The sequence below is a fragment of the Microtus ochrogaster genome, chromosome 26 (assembly GCF_000317375.1).
Source record: "Microtus ochrogaster isolate Prairie Vole_2 chromosome 26, MicOch1.0, whole genome shotgun sequence".
Classification (NCBI taxonomy): Eukaryota; Metazoa; Chordata; class Mammalia; order Rodentia; family Cricetidae; genus Microtus; species Microtus ochrogaster.
The window spans coordinates 848,827-866,551 of NC_022025.1; the positions used below are offsets into that span (position 1 = coordinate 848,827).

Sequence of the window (17,725 nt, forward strand, 5' to 3'; positions counted from 1 at the left end):
GTGACACACTAGTCAAACTGAGACTCACAACTGGCTGGCATTCTTGTCTCCTTTGATGCCTTATTGAACTAACACACACACTCTCCCACCTGTCTCTCTTGAGGAAGGATCTCCAGAGTTCAGGCTAACCTCCAACTCACAGTATAGCCCAGGTTGCCCTCAAACTCACAGTGATCCTCCTGCCTCAGCATCCTGAGTGTTGTGATTAACAGGCATGAGCCACGGCACCTCTGGCGCCTTGTGCAATCTTGAACAACCTTCCGTTTGCTAAACTTCCTGCCTGTTCTTCACACCAAATTACATCCTAACGGCTAGTCATTTCACCATGCATTTCGGTGGTTGCTTGCTATTTTGTATTTACTTGTTATTCATCCTGAGATGACTTGTTTTAGAAAGATAGTTTTTTTTTCACCATGGAAAAACACTCTAGACAACCATCAAGGTAAAGGATACATCCAACATTGAAACCATAAGGCGACAAGTCTCCAGATTAAAAGCTGGTTAAAAAAAAAAAAAGTACATGAATAAGTTTTTCAAAATTTCATATTACATTGGAATCATTCAAATTATGAGTTTTAAAACATGCTACCAAGTTTGCATGCTACTCCCTTGCCATTTTGTGGTGTTTGGCTTGTACCCATTTTGTGGGACCATGAGTCAAACATGGCCCAGGTTCAAAATGTTTACTACACGTATTGGCCCATGTTATAGATACCTGTGGGAACCCCAATCCCTCTTGCCCAGTACTCAATCACCTTGAACATAGGGCTAGGATCACCCGGGAGCCCCACTATTACTCCTGGTCTTGTCATTTCCAAAAGCTGTAGGGCTCCGTGGGCTCCTTAACAAATATCCTTGATTTTGTTTTGCTAAGCCTCTCCCCAGTTCCTAAGATCTAGAATTATCTGAAGACTCTGTAGCAATACTAAAGTCCTGTAGACTGCTGATCTTGGCTGAGCAGAACATTGTGTAGACAGAATGCAGTGTTCTCCCACACAGAGGGCTCTAAGGGGATCTGCTCTGAGGGTAGCCAGAACCCCGGACATGTGAGGACATCCTTGAATTTTCCCAGCTCACCAACAGCCACGCAGGATCACCACAGGAACTTTCTCACTTCCGTAATGAAAGAACCGTGCTCCCTCTGCCTTTCGTAGGTACTGTCCTGTCTGCCTGGATTATGTACAAACAGCATCCCCAGCCTAGGTACCAGTTCTGCAGACACACTTCTGTCTTGACCATGTGCCTGTGGGAGGATCCCAGCCTAAGAATTTATTTCAGTCACCTACACTGGGCGGAGCTGTTTCTGTACACCCAGTGTAACTGTCCATCAAGACTGGAGAGGTTGTTTGAAGGGATGAGTGGCTGGATGGACTGAACTCTCACCCCCTCGACAGGAGCTGCAGTTTAACATAGAAATATGTCTCTTTCAAGAAGGCTAAGGAGAAATGTGGGTTATTAGTACTTATTATTACTATTTTGGTTTTTTTGAGATAGGGTTTCTCTGGCAACAGCCTCTAACTGTTCTGGAATACACACTGTAGTAGTCCAGGCTAGCCTTGAACTCACAGAGATCTGTCTGCCTCTGCCTCCCAAGTGCTGGGATTAAAGGTGTGTCACCACTGCCCAGCAAGTGTTATTATTTTTTTTAACAGAATATTTAGGGTTTGAGTGATACTTAAAAACTGTTCATCTTAAATCAAATACCAACACAGTTATAGGCCCATGGTTTCCTCATTTTATTAAATGTGTTTATTTGGCTTTTTTGAGATAGAGCGTCACTGTAGCCCAGGCTGCCTTCAGCTCCTGCTCCTTCTGCCTCCACCTCCCAAGTGTGCAGACTGCAGGCACGGATTACCATGCTCAGCTAATTTCTCTGTTCTAAAGTTTTCCCAACATATTAGCCAACAGCCAACCACCAAGCGACTGACAGATGCCGGGTCCACGAGCTAGGGGACACACAGTGAGATGAAGCTCAGCACAGGTGTCCCGTGAATCTGGGGGAGGCAAACAGGCCTTGCTCAGTTTTGCTCACTGTATTCTCATTGGAAACAGCTCTTATTAATGTCAATCATTCAAGATAGTTTCAAAATCATCCGTGTGTGGCCACTAACCTCCCCCGCCCCACCCCCACCCCGCTGCTGCTTCCCTTTGCTTCCGCAGTGCCCCAGCCAACTTTTCATCCTGCAGAAGCAATGCAGACGGCCTAGAAAGGAAGGCAGCCTACTCTGCCCGCATCTATCAAGCTGCTTACAGAGGAACCAAATTCAAGCAAAGGAGAAGCAGAATTTCTGTTGTGGAGACTGGAACAAACCCCATCAAGACCCCTCTAGGGATGGCTGCTTCTTGTCTGGAGTACCCCAAATGCCCCCATCCACTCCGAGTCTGTGGGTGATGACTTGGAATCTGGGTCTAAAGAGATGGATGGTTTCTGTACTTCAGAACTCTTGGCAGCCCAGAAATTGGGTGGCATGTAACTAATTAACTAGATCACATGGACCTTGCATTTCGGGAAATATCTTCTTATAATGCATTGGTTTAAGGCCATCACAAAATTGACTTTCAAATAAAAATGTTAAAATATATTATTACAATTATTTGTTTGCTGGGGGGGGGAGGTGTAAGGTGTGTGTCAGAGGACAACTTTCAGGAGTTGGTGCAGAACCAGGGTTTGAACTCAGGTCATCAGCCTTGGTGGCAAAGAACAGCTGAGGCATCTCACCAGCCCTCAGGATGAAGTCCTGCAGGAACTGCTCTCTAAGGCCACAATCCAGTTCAGTCTGTTTAGAATCTGTGCATCTCTTCTGCTTCAAAAGGCTGAAGGCTGATACGACACCTCACTGGGTAAACTCCATTAGATCTTCCTCCTTTACCTCAACTGCCTGACGTTAAAAATTAACAGCTTAAATACAATACTCACAGTTGAGTTCCCTTCACCTAGAAAAGGGCTTCTCTTGGTTAGGACCAAATTAAAATGACAGAAATTTGAAAGGCCCTTTTCTTTTGAATTAATTTCCCAACCAGGGAACAGAAATAGGACACTGAAGTCACACAAGACAAGGGAACAACCGAAACACGAGTGTTGTAAAGATGGCCATCTAGGGGACACAGTGCCTCAAGCAGCTGTCGGTGCCCCGCAAACGCTGAGCACCGTGAATTCTAGTTGGAACTTTCTAACTCACATCTTCCTAGGACGTGGGGGTGTCAGCTTGATGTCATCACTAATTCACAAGTGGAAAAGAAGTGAGAAGGGGGCCCACTTGAGCTAAGTCACTGTTATTTGCCCTAGAAACTTCTCGTGGTCAAGGCTAGATTTTTAAGGAAAAAAGATGAAAACAGCAGAGTGTGAGACAATAAGCCCTGGCCAGGATGCAGGATCTCGGCCATGTTTCCTTCTCTGTGCAGCTTGGAGCACAGTTCTGAAAGTACCGAGTGGGGCTGTGCTGGGTGATTGTGCTGCACACCCAGTGTGCACAGATGGAGGAAGGCGCAGAAGGGCTAGTAGGAGGTGACAGCAACAGCGGAACGGGTACTCTGTCCTCAGCAGGAACGCATCTTCTCAGGTGGAATGTCACAGCCAGCAAGCGTTTGTATTGACAAGTAGCAAGCCAAGGGCCTGGAGATCAGACTATAGGTCTGGCCACTCTCTCAGGGCCACCAAAGTTAGAACAGAATAAGCACTTGGCAAATGGTCAGTGGTACGTGTTAGCACTTATCATTAACGATACCTGATCTGGCGGATTCCATTTCAGCACCCTAACTTGTTCTCTGTCGGGGGGGGGGGAGGGATGTTACCTGAACTGTGCCACTGGTTTGAATAGCTTCTGTACACAGGGAACCCAAATCCAAGAAATCCACTAACCTGTCTGGTAGACTAGTGACTTAGAAACTATGCTCAATCAACATGCAAAAAAAACCCAGTAGTGTGGTGGATCAGAAAAGTTTGATTTTTTAAAGGAACAATCACAGCTAGCAGCTGAAGTGCAGAGCAGTGGGTACGATCAGAAGAATCTGGGACATGAGCTTACGTTTGTACGCTCCAGCAATGCCGGACTGTGTCAGACATCTCTGCAGCTCGTCGGCGTCAATTTGTCCATCCTTAGAAAACAAACAGACAAAAATCAGGAAGCGGGAAAACGATGGTGAGCTGTAGCTTCACGTCCTTAGACAAGGGCAAGGGAAAATGGTGATGAGCAGCATTTTAGAAGGAATGTCTTTCAAAAGTGGGCACTCTTCTTCCAACCCTACCCTAATTCCATAAAGAATTTGACGATGAGGAAATATTTGTCATAGCAGACAGTCTCTACTCACTTTGAGCCAAAAAATGATCAAAACTAATCATTTTAAAATATAATTAGTTGCGGGATTGTTTAAAAACATATCCTTCAACTCCTTTTTGAGAGAGAGAGGAAGAAGGGTATATAGTAGACCTTTCGGGCATCAATAAATACAAGGCCCAAGGAGAAAGAGGCTCGCTCTTGAACCAACTTATGGCATAGAAGCAAAAGTTATATGCAGAAGACATATGGTAGGCTTGGTAGGCTCTCGGACCTTCTTATGGGCTGACTGAGGTCAAAACTGTCTCATTTTTAGGGATTTTAAGTAAAACATATAAATCTAAGTGGGCAAGATCCATTATGTTATAAATAAGGCACAATAATTTGGAATTATTAATGACGAGTGTGTGGAATTGAGGCCAGGGCTGCGGAAAGCCAAGCAGGCAGGGTCACTTACATGCTGGAGACAACAGCAATCTAAGAAAGCTCGGCTTGAGGTGTGCTATGTCTTGTGGTTTCAAAGACACAGATCAATAACAGACTAAGTAGCTACTCGAGAAGACAGTCTCCCAGTCTTTGGCTCAATTTTCCATTCAAATTCTCAACGCTGTGTTTCTTAGAGTACCACTTTCAAAGGCGGCCTGGGGGTTTTGCTTACCATAGTCTACAGCATCTACAGCATTTTTTTTTTAACCAGAGATTTCTGGATTTTGTTGTTAAAACTAAGGTGAACAAGCAGGATAAACATCCCTTCTGGACACGTTTGGATTACGTCAAGGGTACATTTACCAAACACAGAGGTCTGACCTTGCAAGCTGGTCCTTGCAAGTGTCCTTCCTCCCAGCAGCCTAGACCGGCACACAGGGAAGGAAGTGGAACTTAGGATTTGACTAAGTGGCCTGGATTCTTTCTCTGGGTCAGCAGGCCATAAACCTAATAAGGACAGAAACGCTAGCAGGGGAAGATCATCTACAGTAGGGAGAGAGGTCACCTTCCAAACAGACAGTAACTCTCCTTCCCTGAAGCCTGTGGCTCTTTACACCTCTCTACCTCCTAAGGGAGTAGATGGCTAATTGGCAAATCCAACTGAAAGTAGATACCATAATTGGGCTACAGAATTACTAAGGCACGTCTTTAGGTTGGACAAACAGAGGTTTTATGTTCAGAACTTGAATTTCTTCCCCCTGAACACAACTTTACTCTACCCTGGTAATATGGTTCCACAGGCATCTTTCTACTTTATAGGTCTTCAAAGCATGATTATAATATATAACACCCTTTGGTTCAACCGAACCCCTAGTTCAGTCACAAGGTGAGTTGTGAGCTGATCTAGCAGGAATATAGATGTTCTCTGCCCAACTTTGTCCAGGACTAAAATAAGCATGTTTTAGTTTTCCTTTCCTTTTCCTTCGTTGGCCAGGGGTGAAGTTCGTTTAGCTGCCACCGCACTGAACGGTAACACAAACAGATATAACAACGCTTCAGTATTAAAAGGAAGGGCTAACCTGTCCAGCCACAGCAGCGAAGTAGCCGTAGAGTGGATCCTGAGTTTGTCCGGGGAACGCAGGCCCTCCAGGAGCCCCTCCATACTGCTTAAAGGAAACGCAAAAGCATCAGAACGGAATCTAGTTTATTTCACCACGCACAATTTTGCACAAAGCAGAGGCAACACAGGATCTCCCTCCCCGCGACCTCACACTCCAGCGCAGTGACCCACCCCGCTCTTCCACTCCCGCTCCTCTGATATTTAATAGCGGGCGAGTTGGTCCAAACTAAGACTCCCATGAAAGTGATGTCCAAACTAAGACTCCCATGAAAGTGATGTCGCTATATGCAAAGCCACATAAACTCTCTATCAACTAGGAGTTTGCATAGGTGAATGTAACCGAAGTGAGCGATTTAGCAGCAAGGCTAGGGACTGTTTTCCTGTTGCTTTTTAAATTTTGTTTTGTTTTGACTATGTTTTAAAAGTGTTTGAAGTACTAGGTAAGGCTGGAATTGGTACAGGGTTGACAGGTGTGGCCTGGGAGGAAGGAGGATGGCACCGCTGTATCTCAGAAGAGGGTTCTCTGTCTCTGACAGTACATCCCTAACACCTGGCGGGGTGGTCTTTCTCTAGTGCTCCAGTTCATTTCTCTAGACTTTCTGGTCTCCCTGTCACTTTTTGTTCAAGAGAGTGACCACAGGACCGTGCTAGATCAAGATGGCTGTTGTTGCTTTGGGGGCATTCGAGAGAAAGCAGGAAGTGAGCACACAGCCTGCACTATCTCACGCCACATTTCCAAGTTACCGAGTGGGCTTCCCGGGTCGCAGTCCACCCACCCGTTGTCCCGAGAGAACCCCTAGGAAGATAGAGACAGAAGAATGCAGTGGGGCCGAGGATGGACATCAGGAGCCAGGCGTAAGCGCTGGTCCGGACGAGGATCCCCCCTCCCCCCGGCAGCGCCTCCTCCCGAGCGTCCGCGACGCGCTCTCTCCCCGGGAGCAGCGAGGCTGCGGTGCCCGCGCTCTGCACTTACCCCGCCTGGGTAGTACCCGCCGCCGGCGCCAGGGTGCCCGGGGTAAGCCATGGTACAGACTGCGCCTCCGCCCTGCACGTCTGCTGCTCCGCCCGTCTGCCTGTCCGGAGCCGCCCCGGAGCGCACCACGCCGCCCCACGGGGGACACCTCCCGCCGCCACCCACCCCTGACCCCTCCGTCCCACCCCGCACGCCGCCAGCTCTTTGCTGCCTCCGAGCTGGGCAAGCGCCCTGCGCGACCCTCGATCCGACGGTGACCAGGGCCCCAGACGCGGTACACTCCAGGACCCGTTCTCCCTCCCGGCCTAGTGGCACATTCCGACATCCATACACCGCCCTGGGTGGTTTTTTTTTTCCTCCTTCTTCCTACTGTGCTATTTTGTGGTAAATTTGTTATTTTACGCCGGTTATTGGACGGGGGTGGGGTGGGATAAGAGCGCTGTGCAATATTGTAGGGAAAAAGTTAAAGAGCAACTCAATGGGATGAAAGAGACACTTTAAAATCAAACTAGAAAAACACCTTTGAAAACCGGATGGAACTTCAGAACTATGCAGGGGGAATTTAACTTTGAATGAGGGTGGCGTGTTTCTTTGCCAGCTGTTAAGCTGGGTGTAGCTGGTGCGATTGCGAAGTGGGTGGAGTGGGGTAGGAGAAGGGCACATTTTCTAGGCATGACAGCCTCACCCGGATCATTCGTAGAAAATTGAATTGATGTGTTTTCTGGATGATTCAAAAAGAAACAACTGTTCTCGTGAACACTCCTGGAAGGGATAGGTAACTCGCTTAGGTTGTTCAGAAAATTCTTCACACAGTTTCTTTTTCTCTTTTTAGTATAATTGAACCATGAGAAAATCGTTGGCTCCCCCTTGACTGCTAAGGACTGCACAGAGAATTTCTGTTGTTTGCTCTGACTCTTTCCCTCTGGGGACCAGGCTCTCAGGCTAGCCCAGATCTCCTGGCCTGCTGGGTCATCAGGCCTGCCCATTTTTCTGTCTGCCGTTTTGAGAAAGACTTCAATGAACAGGGTTGACCATAGTGTGAGACCATGGCTTGATTCCCCGGGTAAGTCATCAGCACCTCTCGCCTCCCCGTTTTGGATACATGAACTCCAAAAAACCCCCAGAAGTTCTGAATAGTGATGAAAATTCTAACAGTCCTCGTTGTCACATAGCAAAAGCACGACGTGTGGCTTTTTTTGTGTGTCTGATTCCGGAGATAAAATTACTGTTTTCAGATACTCTGGGAGTCCGTCCAGGTGGATCAGACGTTCTGAGGCTTTGTTTGGGAACGTCAATCAGCTATTTGATCAGAGCTGAACTCACATTTGAGTTTAAGCTCGGTCAGGGCTCAAGCCTGAAAACAAACAAACAAAATATGTGTCCCTAATAAAATATCTATAGCTAATACGGGATTCGTTTTATGGACAAGTGACTATACTAATTGTTATATTAGGAGTCGTTAGACTCTTAGTTCCTCTCCCTTAAGAAGTGAGTTTTAGTGGAGAGATTTAGTGGAGTGGATTTCTGTGAGTTCAAGGCCAGCCTGATCTAGAAGAGTTCTAGGACAGGTTCCAAAGCTACAGAGAAACTCTGTCTCAAAAAAAAAAAAAACCCAAAAAACAAACAAACAAAAAAAACCTAAAAGGGAAGAAATCAATCAGTCAATCAATCAATCAATCAATCAAATCCTGGGGGACAGGTCAAGGCCGCCCCCCCACTGCAGTTAAACTACAATTGGTGCTTTCGTTTTGCAGTCAAGGAAGAAAAAGGAGGAAATGATCTCAGAGCTGGCTGTGGTTTTAGGTACTCTGCCTCTGCTCCCCTGAACTAAAAGGTCCAGGTAGTAAATAGTTTCCCTTCACAAGCTCCCAGTAGCAACTTCTGGGCTCTCATAACCCACAGCCCAGTAGTCTGCAAGGATAGGGCATAATTTAACAGTGTGGCTGTATTCCAGTGCTACCTGATTTATAACCACAAAGTTGAACTTCATACAATTGTCGAATGTCAAAACAACCTTTTCCCGCCATTTAAGAAGAAAGTATTGTCCTTAGCTTTCGGGTGCACCCAAAAAGAGGAAGGCCAGATGTGGCCCTCAGGCCACACTGTGACATTCCTAGACTACTTTAACTCTGAATCAGGGGGTGGGGCCAGTGACTAGGTGACTGAGATTACCCTTAGTGAAACCAGGAATACAGGAAGGAGAAGGGAGGGCCTTGGAATTCTCTGATCTGTGAGTCAGGACACTGGCTGGTCTCCAGTAAGAAAGAGAAGGTCAGCTGGTCACTCCCTCTCGTGTTTTTTGATCTCTAAGGTTTTTATTTCAGTATCTGATTCTCGAGTTTTTATTGGTAATAAAACAATTTAGCGAAACAGAGCAAACCACTGAGAGCTCAAGACTAGGCGTTTGCCTTTAGCAAACACAGCACTGCTTTTAAGGTTATGGTGGTATGAGTCACCTTCAGGAATGGTGACTGCCTCAGGGTAAGAGCCTGTGGTTAAAATGCCTACTCCAAAATCTGCCCACTGGTCAATAAAATGTACCATAGGAGCTGGGCGGTGCTGGCGCTCACCTTTGATCCCAGTGCAAGTGAGTTCAAGGCCAGCCTAGTCTACGGAGTGAGTTCCAGGACAGGCTCCAAAGCCACACATAGAAACCCTATCTTGAATAGGAACACGATGAGACCATGCTATTTGCATGTATCGTCCTATGTAGTAGTAAGCAGGACATATGCAGGATGACAAGGCAGCTTGCCAGGCTGCCCTTTAAATGTCAGGCTTCAACACAAACCCTTTTATTCATGGCCTGAGTGTTAGAGAACTTAAACAATTCATGGAAGGATAAAGATTCGGTATCACTATTGCACACAGAAGAGCGATTTTCTTTCATAGTTTCCGTATTTTTTCCCCATGGGAGGTGTGGGGAAGGAATGAAATAATCAACTTTATCACACTCTTGTCATGTGCAAAGTGTAGTGCTAGATGCCTCCTGATGACACTGCACCTAAAGCACACCACCTTCAAAAGAGATAGACTTACGTTTTATAGATCAGGAAACTGAGAAGCAAGGAACTTTCCCAAGGTCACCCACCAGATTTTTGACTCCCAATATAAGTTTAAATCCCAAGTGTTTTAAAACAAAAACAGATTATAAAGACACTAATCCATGCTCATGTTTTTCTCTATGGCAGAGCTTCCCAGAGCATCAGGACAGAAGAACCTTAAAGACAGAAAAACTCCAAAGTCCTCATGTCTGTCTTGGCAATACTGAACTTACTTTATCACTAAGAGGATCCCATAGGAAGATGATTGCATGCTCCTCCCTGTTTCATTTTAATATTGAACCGAATAAATTTCACAGTGGAATAGGATAACATTTGTATCCCTGCACCTCCAAATCGTGAGTCCTAGATGTATGTAGGCACTGCAATCCACAAGCCACCTACAGAAAGTCAGCAAAAGACACCAAGCTATGTGTGTAGACAGAAGAGGGCTTTCTCACGAAAGCCAGAATACTGTCATTTGAAGAACGCACTGTCTTACAGAAAGGCCACAGGGTGTTACTCAGGCAAGTCATCCTGACTGGAGGCTGTCACCAGACAGAAGCTAAAGATTCAGTTTTGAAGCTAGAAGAGAGTCAGTTCTCCTGAGAAGCACAGAGACTTTTGTGATCATCTACTCTAATCACAGTGTTTTGAGAATTTCAAAAAAAGAGTCTAAGAAGAGCCTGTGAGTGACCCATTCTTTTGAAGGGATGACCAAACTGAATATAAATATTCTGCCCTTTCCAGTAGAAGCCCTGGCGTTATTTGGCTTTGACTCTTAAAAGATATTATCTGAACAAGATATTAGACCGCGCCCCCCACTTTTCTGTTTGCCTCCCTCGTCATCACAGGCTAAGTTTGCTTCACATCCCTCCATGATGTTGGGTCTCATCAGCCAAAGAAGCAATGGGGTGAGGAGACCAGTAGCTGTGAGCCGAAATAGACCTTTCCTCTTCACAAGCTGTTTGTCTGAGGTATTTTGTTACAGTGATGGAAGCTAACTAACACGGAGAAGATTTTATTCTTTTGTGATATTCCCCAAGGCAAAAGGAAATGGATACTCTTGGTCCCTAAAGAAAGGTTAACATAAACCTCATATATAACATTCGGGCAGAATTTCCTCATTTAGATAAGGGTGAAAGGCACCGTGTTGCCGGGTAACCACAGGTGTTTGGCCACTTCCTGCAGTTAGCTCAATCAAAGGTCTAATGTATGGGGAGAGTGAGCAATGCCTTTGCCAGATTAAGGGCTCAGCTTTTAGTTGTAATTTAGATGAGTCAGCTTGTTATCTAAAGCCATCTCGCTGGGGCAGGCCTATAAGACTGTGTTAAGGCACTTGGACAGTGACCCAAGGTCCTGACTGGATCACCAGCACCACACTCACTAAAAAATAAACTAAGAGGCGGAGGATAATAGAAAGACACATTATGACATTATGGAAAAACTCAGATTTCCAAGTTTGAGTGGGAATGAGAATTCAATAATAACATAGACAATGAATATAAATCCTGTTGTTTTTTTTAAAGATTCTTGGGAAAGAATGTAAACAGTAGTATATTAGTGAATAGAAGATGACCTTTTCTCATTGCCAAGAGCAGAGCTCAGTCATTTAATTTTGTTCACGCGGTGGAAAAGTCCATTGCGGAAGGTTTAGCGTGTATGTGTGCCAGTGCGCACTGGCTTTCCAGGGCATTATAGGGATGATGTGTTAACCACAGCCAGTCAGTAGAATTTCCTGAACAATGAAAACACTAACCATGTATGCTATTAAACACAGTACAAGAAACTAAAGTTTTAATTTCAGTAGCAATGTTAACGAATGACTCCTTTGTTGGGCAATATAGGAACTGGCTCGTGTATGTTGTCATCCCTAGATTTCAGAGGAAGCAAGTTCACTTTACTTGCCTGGAGAAGCCAGGATTGGTGAGCTATGGTTTCATTAGCATGGAACAAAACCCAGCCACGGCAGGTGACAAATGCCCCTAAGTTAGATCATTAGATTATTTCCACTTTACAAAATGAAAAACTGAGGTCCTGCGCCCTGTTCTCAGTCATGACAGTAGCCAAAGCAACGGAAGTATTTCCTTCTCTTCTCAGGCTACACTCTTTGCTCTCTCTGCGACTTTTCTCTTCCCTCGGATGAAGGCTTGTGGGGAGAGAGGGCCAGTGAGATGGCTCAGTAGGAGAAAGCTTGCTGGTCAAGACTGTTGACCTGAGTTCGACTTACAGAACCCATATAAAGACAGAAGGGGAAGCCGACTCCGCAAAGTTGTGCTTTGACGGCCATACATCTGCTGTGGTACACACACCTTTCACACGAATCACACACACACTCCGCTAAATATATAAACACAGCTGCTCTGTTCGGGAGCCACCGCAAACGAGGGGCAGAAAGACTGTGAGACGGTGTCTCCTAGAAATGTCAGAGAAGCTACACTCATGAAGTCTCACAGACATGGCTGGTTAAGCACGGCCTGAGCAGTATACACCAATAGACTTGCTAATATGGAAGGGGGAAGAAATCTCATGAAGCCTCAACCCGAGACAAAGAACTCCGGGCAACTGAGGAGTGCTGGGAGTGAAAAGAAGTCTTTCCCAGGGGAAGCTCAGCAGCTGATCATCCAGTACCAAGTGGTCAGCTCGAAAACCATGCACACATGGCAGAACTGTATGGGCTCAGCAATAGGAGACTTTTTAAACTAAGAAAGAGATAGGCTTGGACAGATGGCAGAATACTTACCTACTGTGTTTGAAGCCCTAGGCTCCACTCCCAGGAGTCATAGTTTAAAAAGTATGATATTTCTTAGTTTATATCAAAAAATTTCCCAGGAGTTCCTTGTGTGTTTTCCTCCAAGTGGGAAAGGATCCTTAGTTGATTAACCCTGATCCCGAAATGATGACATTACTATTTTGGCTAGGAAAGCTTCAGTTCAAGTTGAATGCCACACTTATACTAGATTTCTGTACTTGAAAAACAAGGAGTCAGATAGCTAAGTTCTACAAAGAATGGATCTGTCTCTACCTCAAACATGTTTCTGGAAGATCTAGATGTATCAGCTTTATGTTACATGCTTTATTGAATTTTCTGGATTTTTTTTCTGAAACCTGTCCTGCTTCAGCCTGTTTAAGTGAAAGGCAACTTTGAGAGGAGGGAGCTGAGTTCATTAAAAACTGTTGAGCTAGCTACCCAGCTCAGCAGGCTTTTGGCTTTTCCTACTTTTCTCAGCAGAAATTCCAAAGTTGAGAATTTATACTTTTTTGTTTTAATTTTCTTCACCATAATTAGTAATTTTAGGTTTTACATTTAAATTCTAACCACCTTCTAGAAAATATTGTATAGAAATAAACTTTGCAGATATATTTAGCCTGATTAACTGTGTCAGTAGGCTCATGTGTTAAGAACTTTGTATTTCTGCTAGTAGAATTAGAAACTTAGGTTGGGTGGAACTGTCTAATGTTAAATTTGTATTTTTACTTACCTGCATCTTGCAGTCAGGTCTTCCAGCAAGGAGTGGTGATTCTTGGAAAGATGTGTATCTGCTGGCTGAACAAACTGCAGAATCAAGAAGTCTGAACCTTAGCAGCCAGTATACTGTTTCCTCATAATCCCTGGCAATCAGTAACTAACCATAACCATGTTCAGACTTCCTATAGGGGCCAGTGATGTTTTTATGAAACACACCTGCTTCAGTGGCAAAAAATAAAGATCTTAGCCAGGATAACCAGACCCTAGCAGCAATAGCAAGCACCCCCCTGCAACATGTGTCAATATTAGACACACCTTTTGAATTATTACCTCTTTAAAAAAAAAAATCTCAAGACTGCCATGCTATGCGTTGCAGTGGAGGTGGTGAGAGCTAGCTCTTGTGATTAAATAAGCTTGTGATTAAATAGGATCAATATTCAAATTAATTTTAAAAACCCCAACCTTCTGTTAGCTTAGTTAAGTAAGAAGGTGCATGGAACTATGAAAATATAAGTTAACTATTTCTATCATCTAAACCATTGTTGCTGTTTGATTGTCTTGAATTCAGTTTATCTTTCAAGTCCGTAAAGCTCATCTCGCTCCCTCAATAAGCTGCGTTGTATTTGCTGAGTGTTCATTTTTGAAAGGAGCTTTCTGGAAGGCTCCTCGCTGCACCTGGGTCTTGCTCTCCTGTAGCTGGTATCAGTTAGGTTCCTCTGTGCACGTTCCCAGAATGTGGTCTTTGCAGTTGCTTGAGATTTCCAGGAATCAAAACAGCCTTAAAGTCTCCAAAACCATATAAATGGGCCCAGGCAGTCATTGGCTATCACACATTCGATACAGTGAGTTTTCTGTATACGCAGAAGAGGATGTCTCAGTTTGTTGCAGCTGTCATGGGAAGACTTATCATACTTCTTTCCACCTACTAGTTGTGGTCTGCGTTAGCATGAACTATTTCTGAACATTTTGCACCTAATTCCAAGGGGGGAGGCAGAACATATGAAATGATAGTTCCACCAATCCCCTCTCTGTTTTAAATGTTATTTCTCAGATGAGAAGAAAACATTCATCTTGGATCCAGTCATCATGCGGGTCCATATTTGTCAGAGATCCCCACACATCATATCTGTGACAGAACACCCTGAATAAGTTGTCTACACTGTATCTTTCTGGTTTGGGAATACCTCCAAAGGAAAGGCCTGGCCGCCACCCTTTCTAAACCCCTGGTGACTGTCCAAATGCTTTTGCTCAAGGTAGCCAACAGTTTCCTTTACTGTGACTGAGAGCAGAGGTGTCTTCTAAATCTCGAAGTTCTTAAACTTCTCTCTCCTTTTGCTTGACGTGACCTGCTGCAGCATTCGTGCCAGCATTTGTGAAATGCTGACTAGGCCGTCTCTTTTCACCATCACTTGATTTAAAAACAATCCTAGGCTTGGCTTATCCTGTATCTCCACACTGCTGACCATAGTCAACTCTGCAAACACGGCTTGATTTTTAATCTTACTAGTCTTCCTTAAAGATACCAGATGCCTCCTTAAAAACTGGAGGCATTCTGGCTGGAATGGCCAGTCAGAATAAGAATTTACTAAAGAAACACGAGCAGTGCTTAAAATTCCATCTGTTTTATCGGAATCGAGAGTTGTTATACCAGTTGTCACAGGTGTGAAACACGCCATAGCATCCGAGGTCAGGTATGAAAGGGGTGAAATTTGTGGTAATTCTGGGATCAAGGTCTGGGGCTCTGTAAGGTGAACTTTGTAACAATGAAAACCAAGGTACTCAAAGAATGCCTATGAACAATCTGTTTAAACTATGTCACTATGTGCTATTTAAAGACCCTAGAATTTAAGGGCAGTGAGATCCCCCAAACCAGCTGTCACATGGTATCCTTCTCATGTTTCTGTGATGCTGGAAGTTTAAGCTTCACAGCTCAGTCCTTTTGGAAAAGTCCTTGAAATCTAAAATCCCCATCATGCCCCAGTCAAAGTGCTAACCAGAATATGCAGGAGGTCGCTTAGAGTTGCTTGAAGTCATTTGGCTAAAATGTAAATCTGTAACATGCTACAGCCTATCTTAAACTATAAGTAAGCTTAAAACCTTTAAAGTTTAGTAAATTTATAAGATATAAGTAAAAAGAAAACTGCCTATTATCCAGAGAAAATCATTGTTATTATTTTGACTTTTTAATCCTTCAATGCTGCTTTCTATTGTTAAAGGAATGCTCAGGCCAGATAAATTGAGCAAAGTTAATGAATAGAAAATGTTCTTGCAGCGGGCAACATTCCAGACCAAAAGCAATTCCGAAGGCCCCACTTCTCTGTGTATCAGTGCTTTAGCAGGGGAAAAGTAAGTAACAGACAGAAATGACCCCACTGACTGTGTCAGCACTTACATTCTGTGGACATGGCCTGATCAGTCAGCAGTCTGTGATTGGATAAGCTATATGGCTGTGAGCATTTGATAAGATGGGATATAATTCAGTATGCACAGTGATTGCTGTGGTGTGTGCTTTACTATTCCGTTATGGAGGCTGCTTTGCACAGATTTACTTCAGCTTCACATTGAGAATAAAAACTCCCACATGGACATGCTGTTTGTAACTTAGCTTTTATCTATTATATCGACCACCATTTTCTTTCTTTCTTCCCTGTTTTTCAGCTCTGGAGATTGAGGCTAGGGCCTCTCATGCTTGCTGAACAGACCCTGTACTGCTGAGGGATGTATCAAGCTCCTTCCCTGTTTATTTTGAGACGGAGTCGTTTTAATTATTACACAAATGAACGGACACTGACGTGCATCCACACACACAGACACACCCTCCTCTTTAAATCTGCTTCCACACATAGCAATTCCTGACCACAGTGGCCTACCAGCAGTTTCACACCACACCAGAGACTTTCACAAATTCTCCTCGTGGTAAGAAGAATGATTTAGTCTGTAAGTATAAAGCTACTGATTGGTTTTACATAGAAACCTTTGAAAGTTAAGTAATTGAACAAAGCTATACCATTAGTCATTGCTAGGAGTCCTAAGAGGAAGCAGGGCCTCCCACACGTCTATTCTTTGTCGTTTGTACCACAACTATCTACATATATGTATGTGAACAAAACCTTTGAAATGTCTCCAACAAACTCTCTTAGCATAAACTTGAGGTGTGAAGATGAGCAAAGAGATGGGTGCTATAGTTACCAGAGTAAAAGTGTCCACATCTAGATGGGAGCTTTATCTTTAAACTAGTAGTCACCCCTCCCCTGCTGGCTGGGACCAGCATGAGTATGACAGTCAGCGGACTGAAATCCACTCTTTGTGGAATGGCAGAAAATATGAACTATTACAATGAAAAACCAACTATAACCTAAGTAAAAATGGTTAAAGGACAATATAGATATTTCTTTGAAGAAGATAAAGATTAAAGATCAAAACATGTTTTAAAGATGCCACAAATCACTAGTTGCCAAGGGAAATTCAGATTAAAAACAAAGATATCACATCACGTTTATTAGAAAGTTAAGTTGTTAACTATTAAAACTGAAGAGGGGAACAGAGGGTCTGCCTCGTTGGTCATAGTGCTTGCTGAGCCAGCTAGGTCATGACGGATGTGAGACACACTTTCAGATGGGGCTGCAAGCTGTCAAATCCAGCTCGGCTGTCCCGCAGGCTTGTGCTGGGTTCAGTGTTGCTTTACAGCGCTGATTTGGGGTGGGTTATTGACCTACACTATTATAATAATGCTAGATGAAATATGGAATAGATACAAGAAGCAGAGAATGTGAACATAAGAATATCAACAGGGGAAAACCAGTGAAGCATTGTCACTACCAAATAGCAGGCTTTCCTAATCTTCGAGAGCAGATTATTCTGGTTTCATATATATATATATATACACACATACATATGTATATATACACACATATATATATGAATTCTTATGCATGAACAACATATATTTTATATATAATAAAATAACTACACACATATATTTTTTAAACTAATACATACATACATATATATATGTATTAGTTTAAAAATAAGGAAAAGGATGAGAAACTATCTACCTACTGTCACAGTTTTCTTGCCTCTGTCTCCTAGGTGTTGGGATTACAGGAATGAACCTCAATTCCTGGCTTCCAATTAGGTTTTAAAAACAGTGAGTACAGGCACTCCTGGATCTCGTCCCGACGGCCCGGTTTCTTCCTTTTGTCCCCGGATCATCGGGCTACCAAGCGGCCCTGTTTAGGGACTGAGGAGTTCCATCTGGATGGGAGACCCACCCAGAGAGGATCTCGCCCCGCCTGCCAGGTTTTTTCCTTTTGTCCCCGGATCATCAGACTACCAGGCGGCCCTGTTTAGGTACTGAGGAGTTCCATCTGGGCGGGTGAGTGTGTGCTCTCCAGGGGCGGACTATCCCTGAAGAGAGCACAACCC

At 44.2% G+C, this 17,725-nt stretch overlaps 1 protein-coding gene across 2 annotated transcripts in view; it reads right to left on the reverse strand.

Moving 5' to 3' along the window:
* The window catches only part of Sri (sorcin), a 10,979-nt gene extending 4,072 nt beyond the window's left edge, over nt 1-6,907 (reverse strand). Inside the window, exons 1-4 of one of the 2 annotated variants that reach the window (XM_005358290.3) lie at nt 6,794-6,907; nt 5,780-5,866; nt 4,026-4,095; nt 454-497 (exon numbers count right to left, since the gene is read on the reverse strand). In XM_005358290.3, coding sequence (XP_005358347.1) covers nt 454-497; nt 4,026-4,095; nt 5,780-5,866; nt 6,794-6,844 — 252 coding nt within the window. In that variant the 5' untranslated portion in view covers nt 6,845-6,907. The remainder of the gene's footprint in view (nt 1-453; nt 498-4,025; nt 4,096-5,779; nt 5,867-6,793) is intronic. The other variant, XM_005358291.2, reaches the window with a different exon arrangement.
* Nucleotides 6,908-17,725: the final 10,818 nt, after the last annotated feature.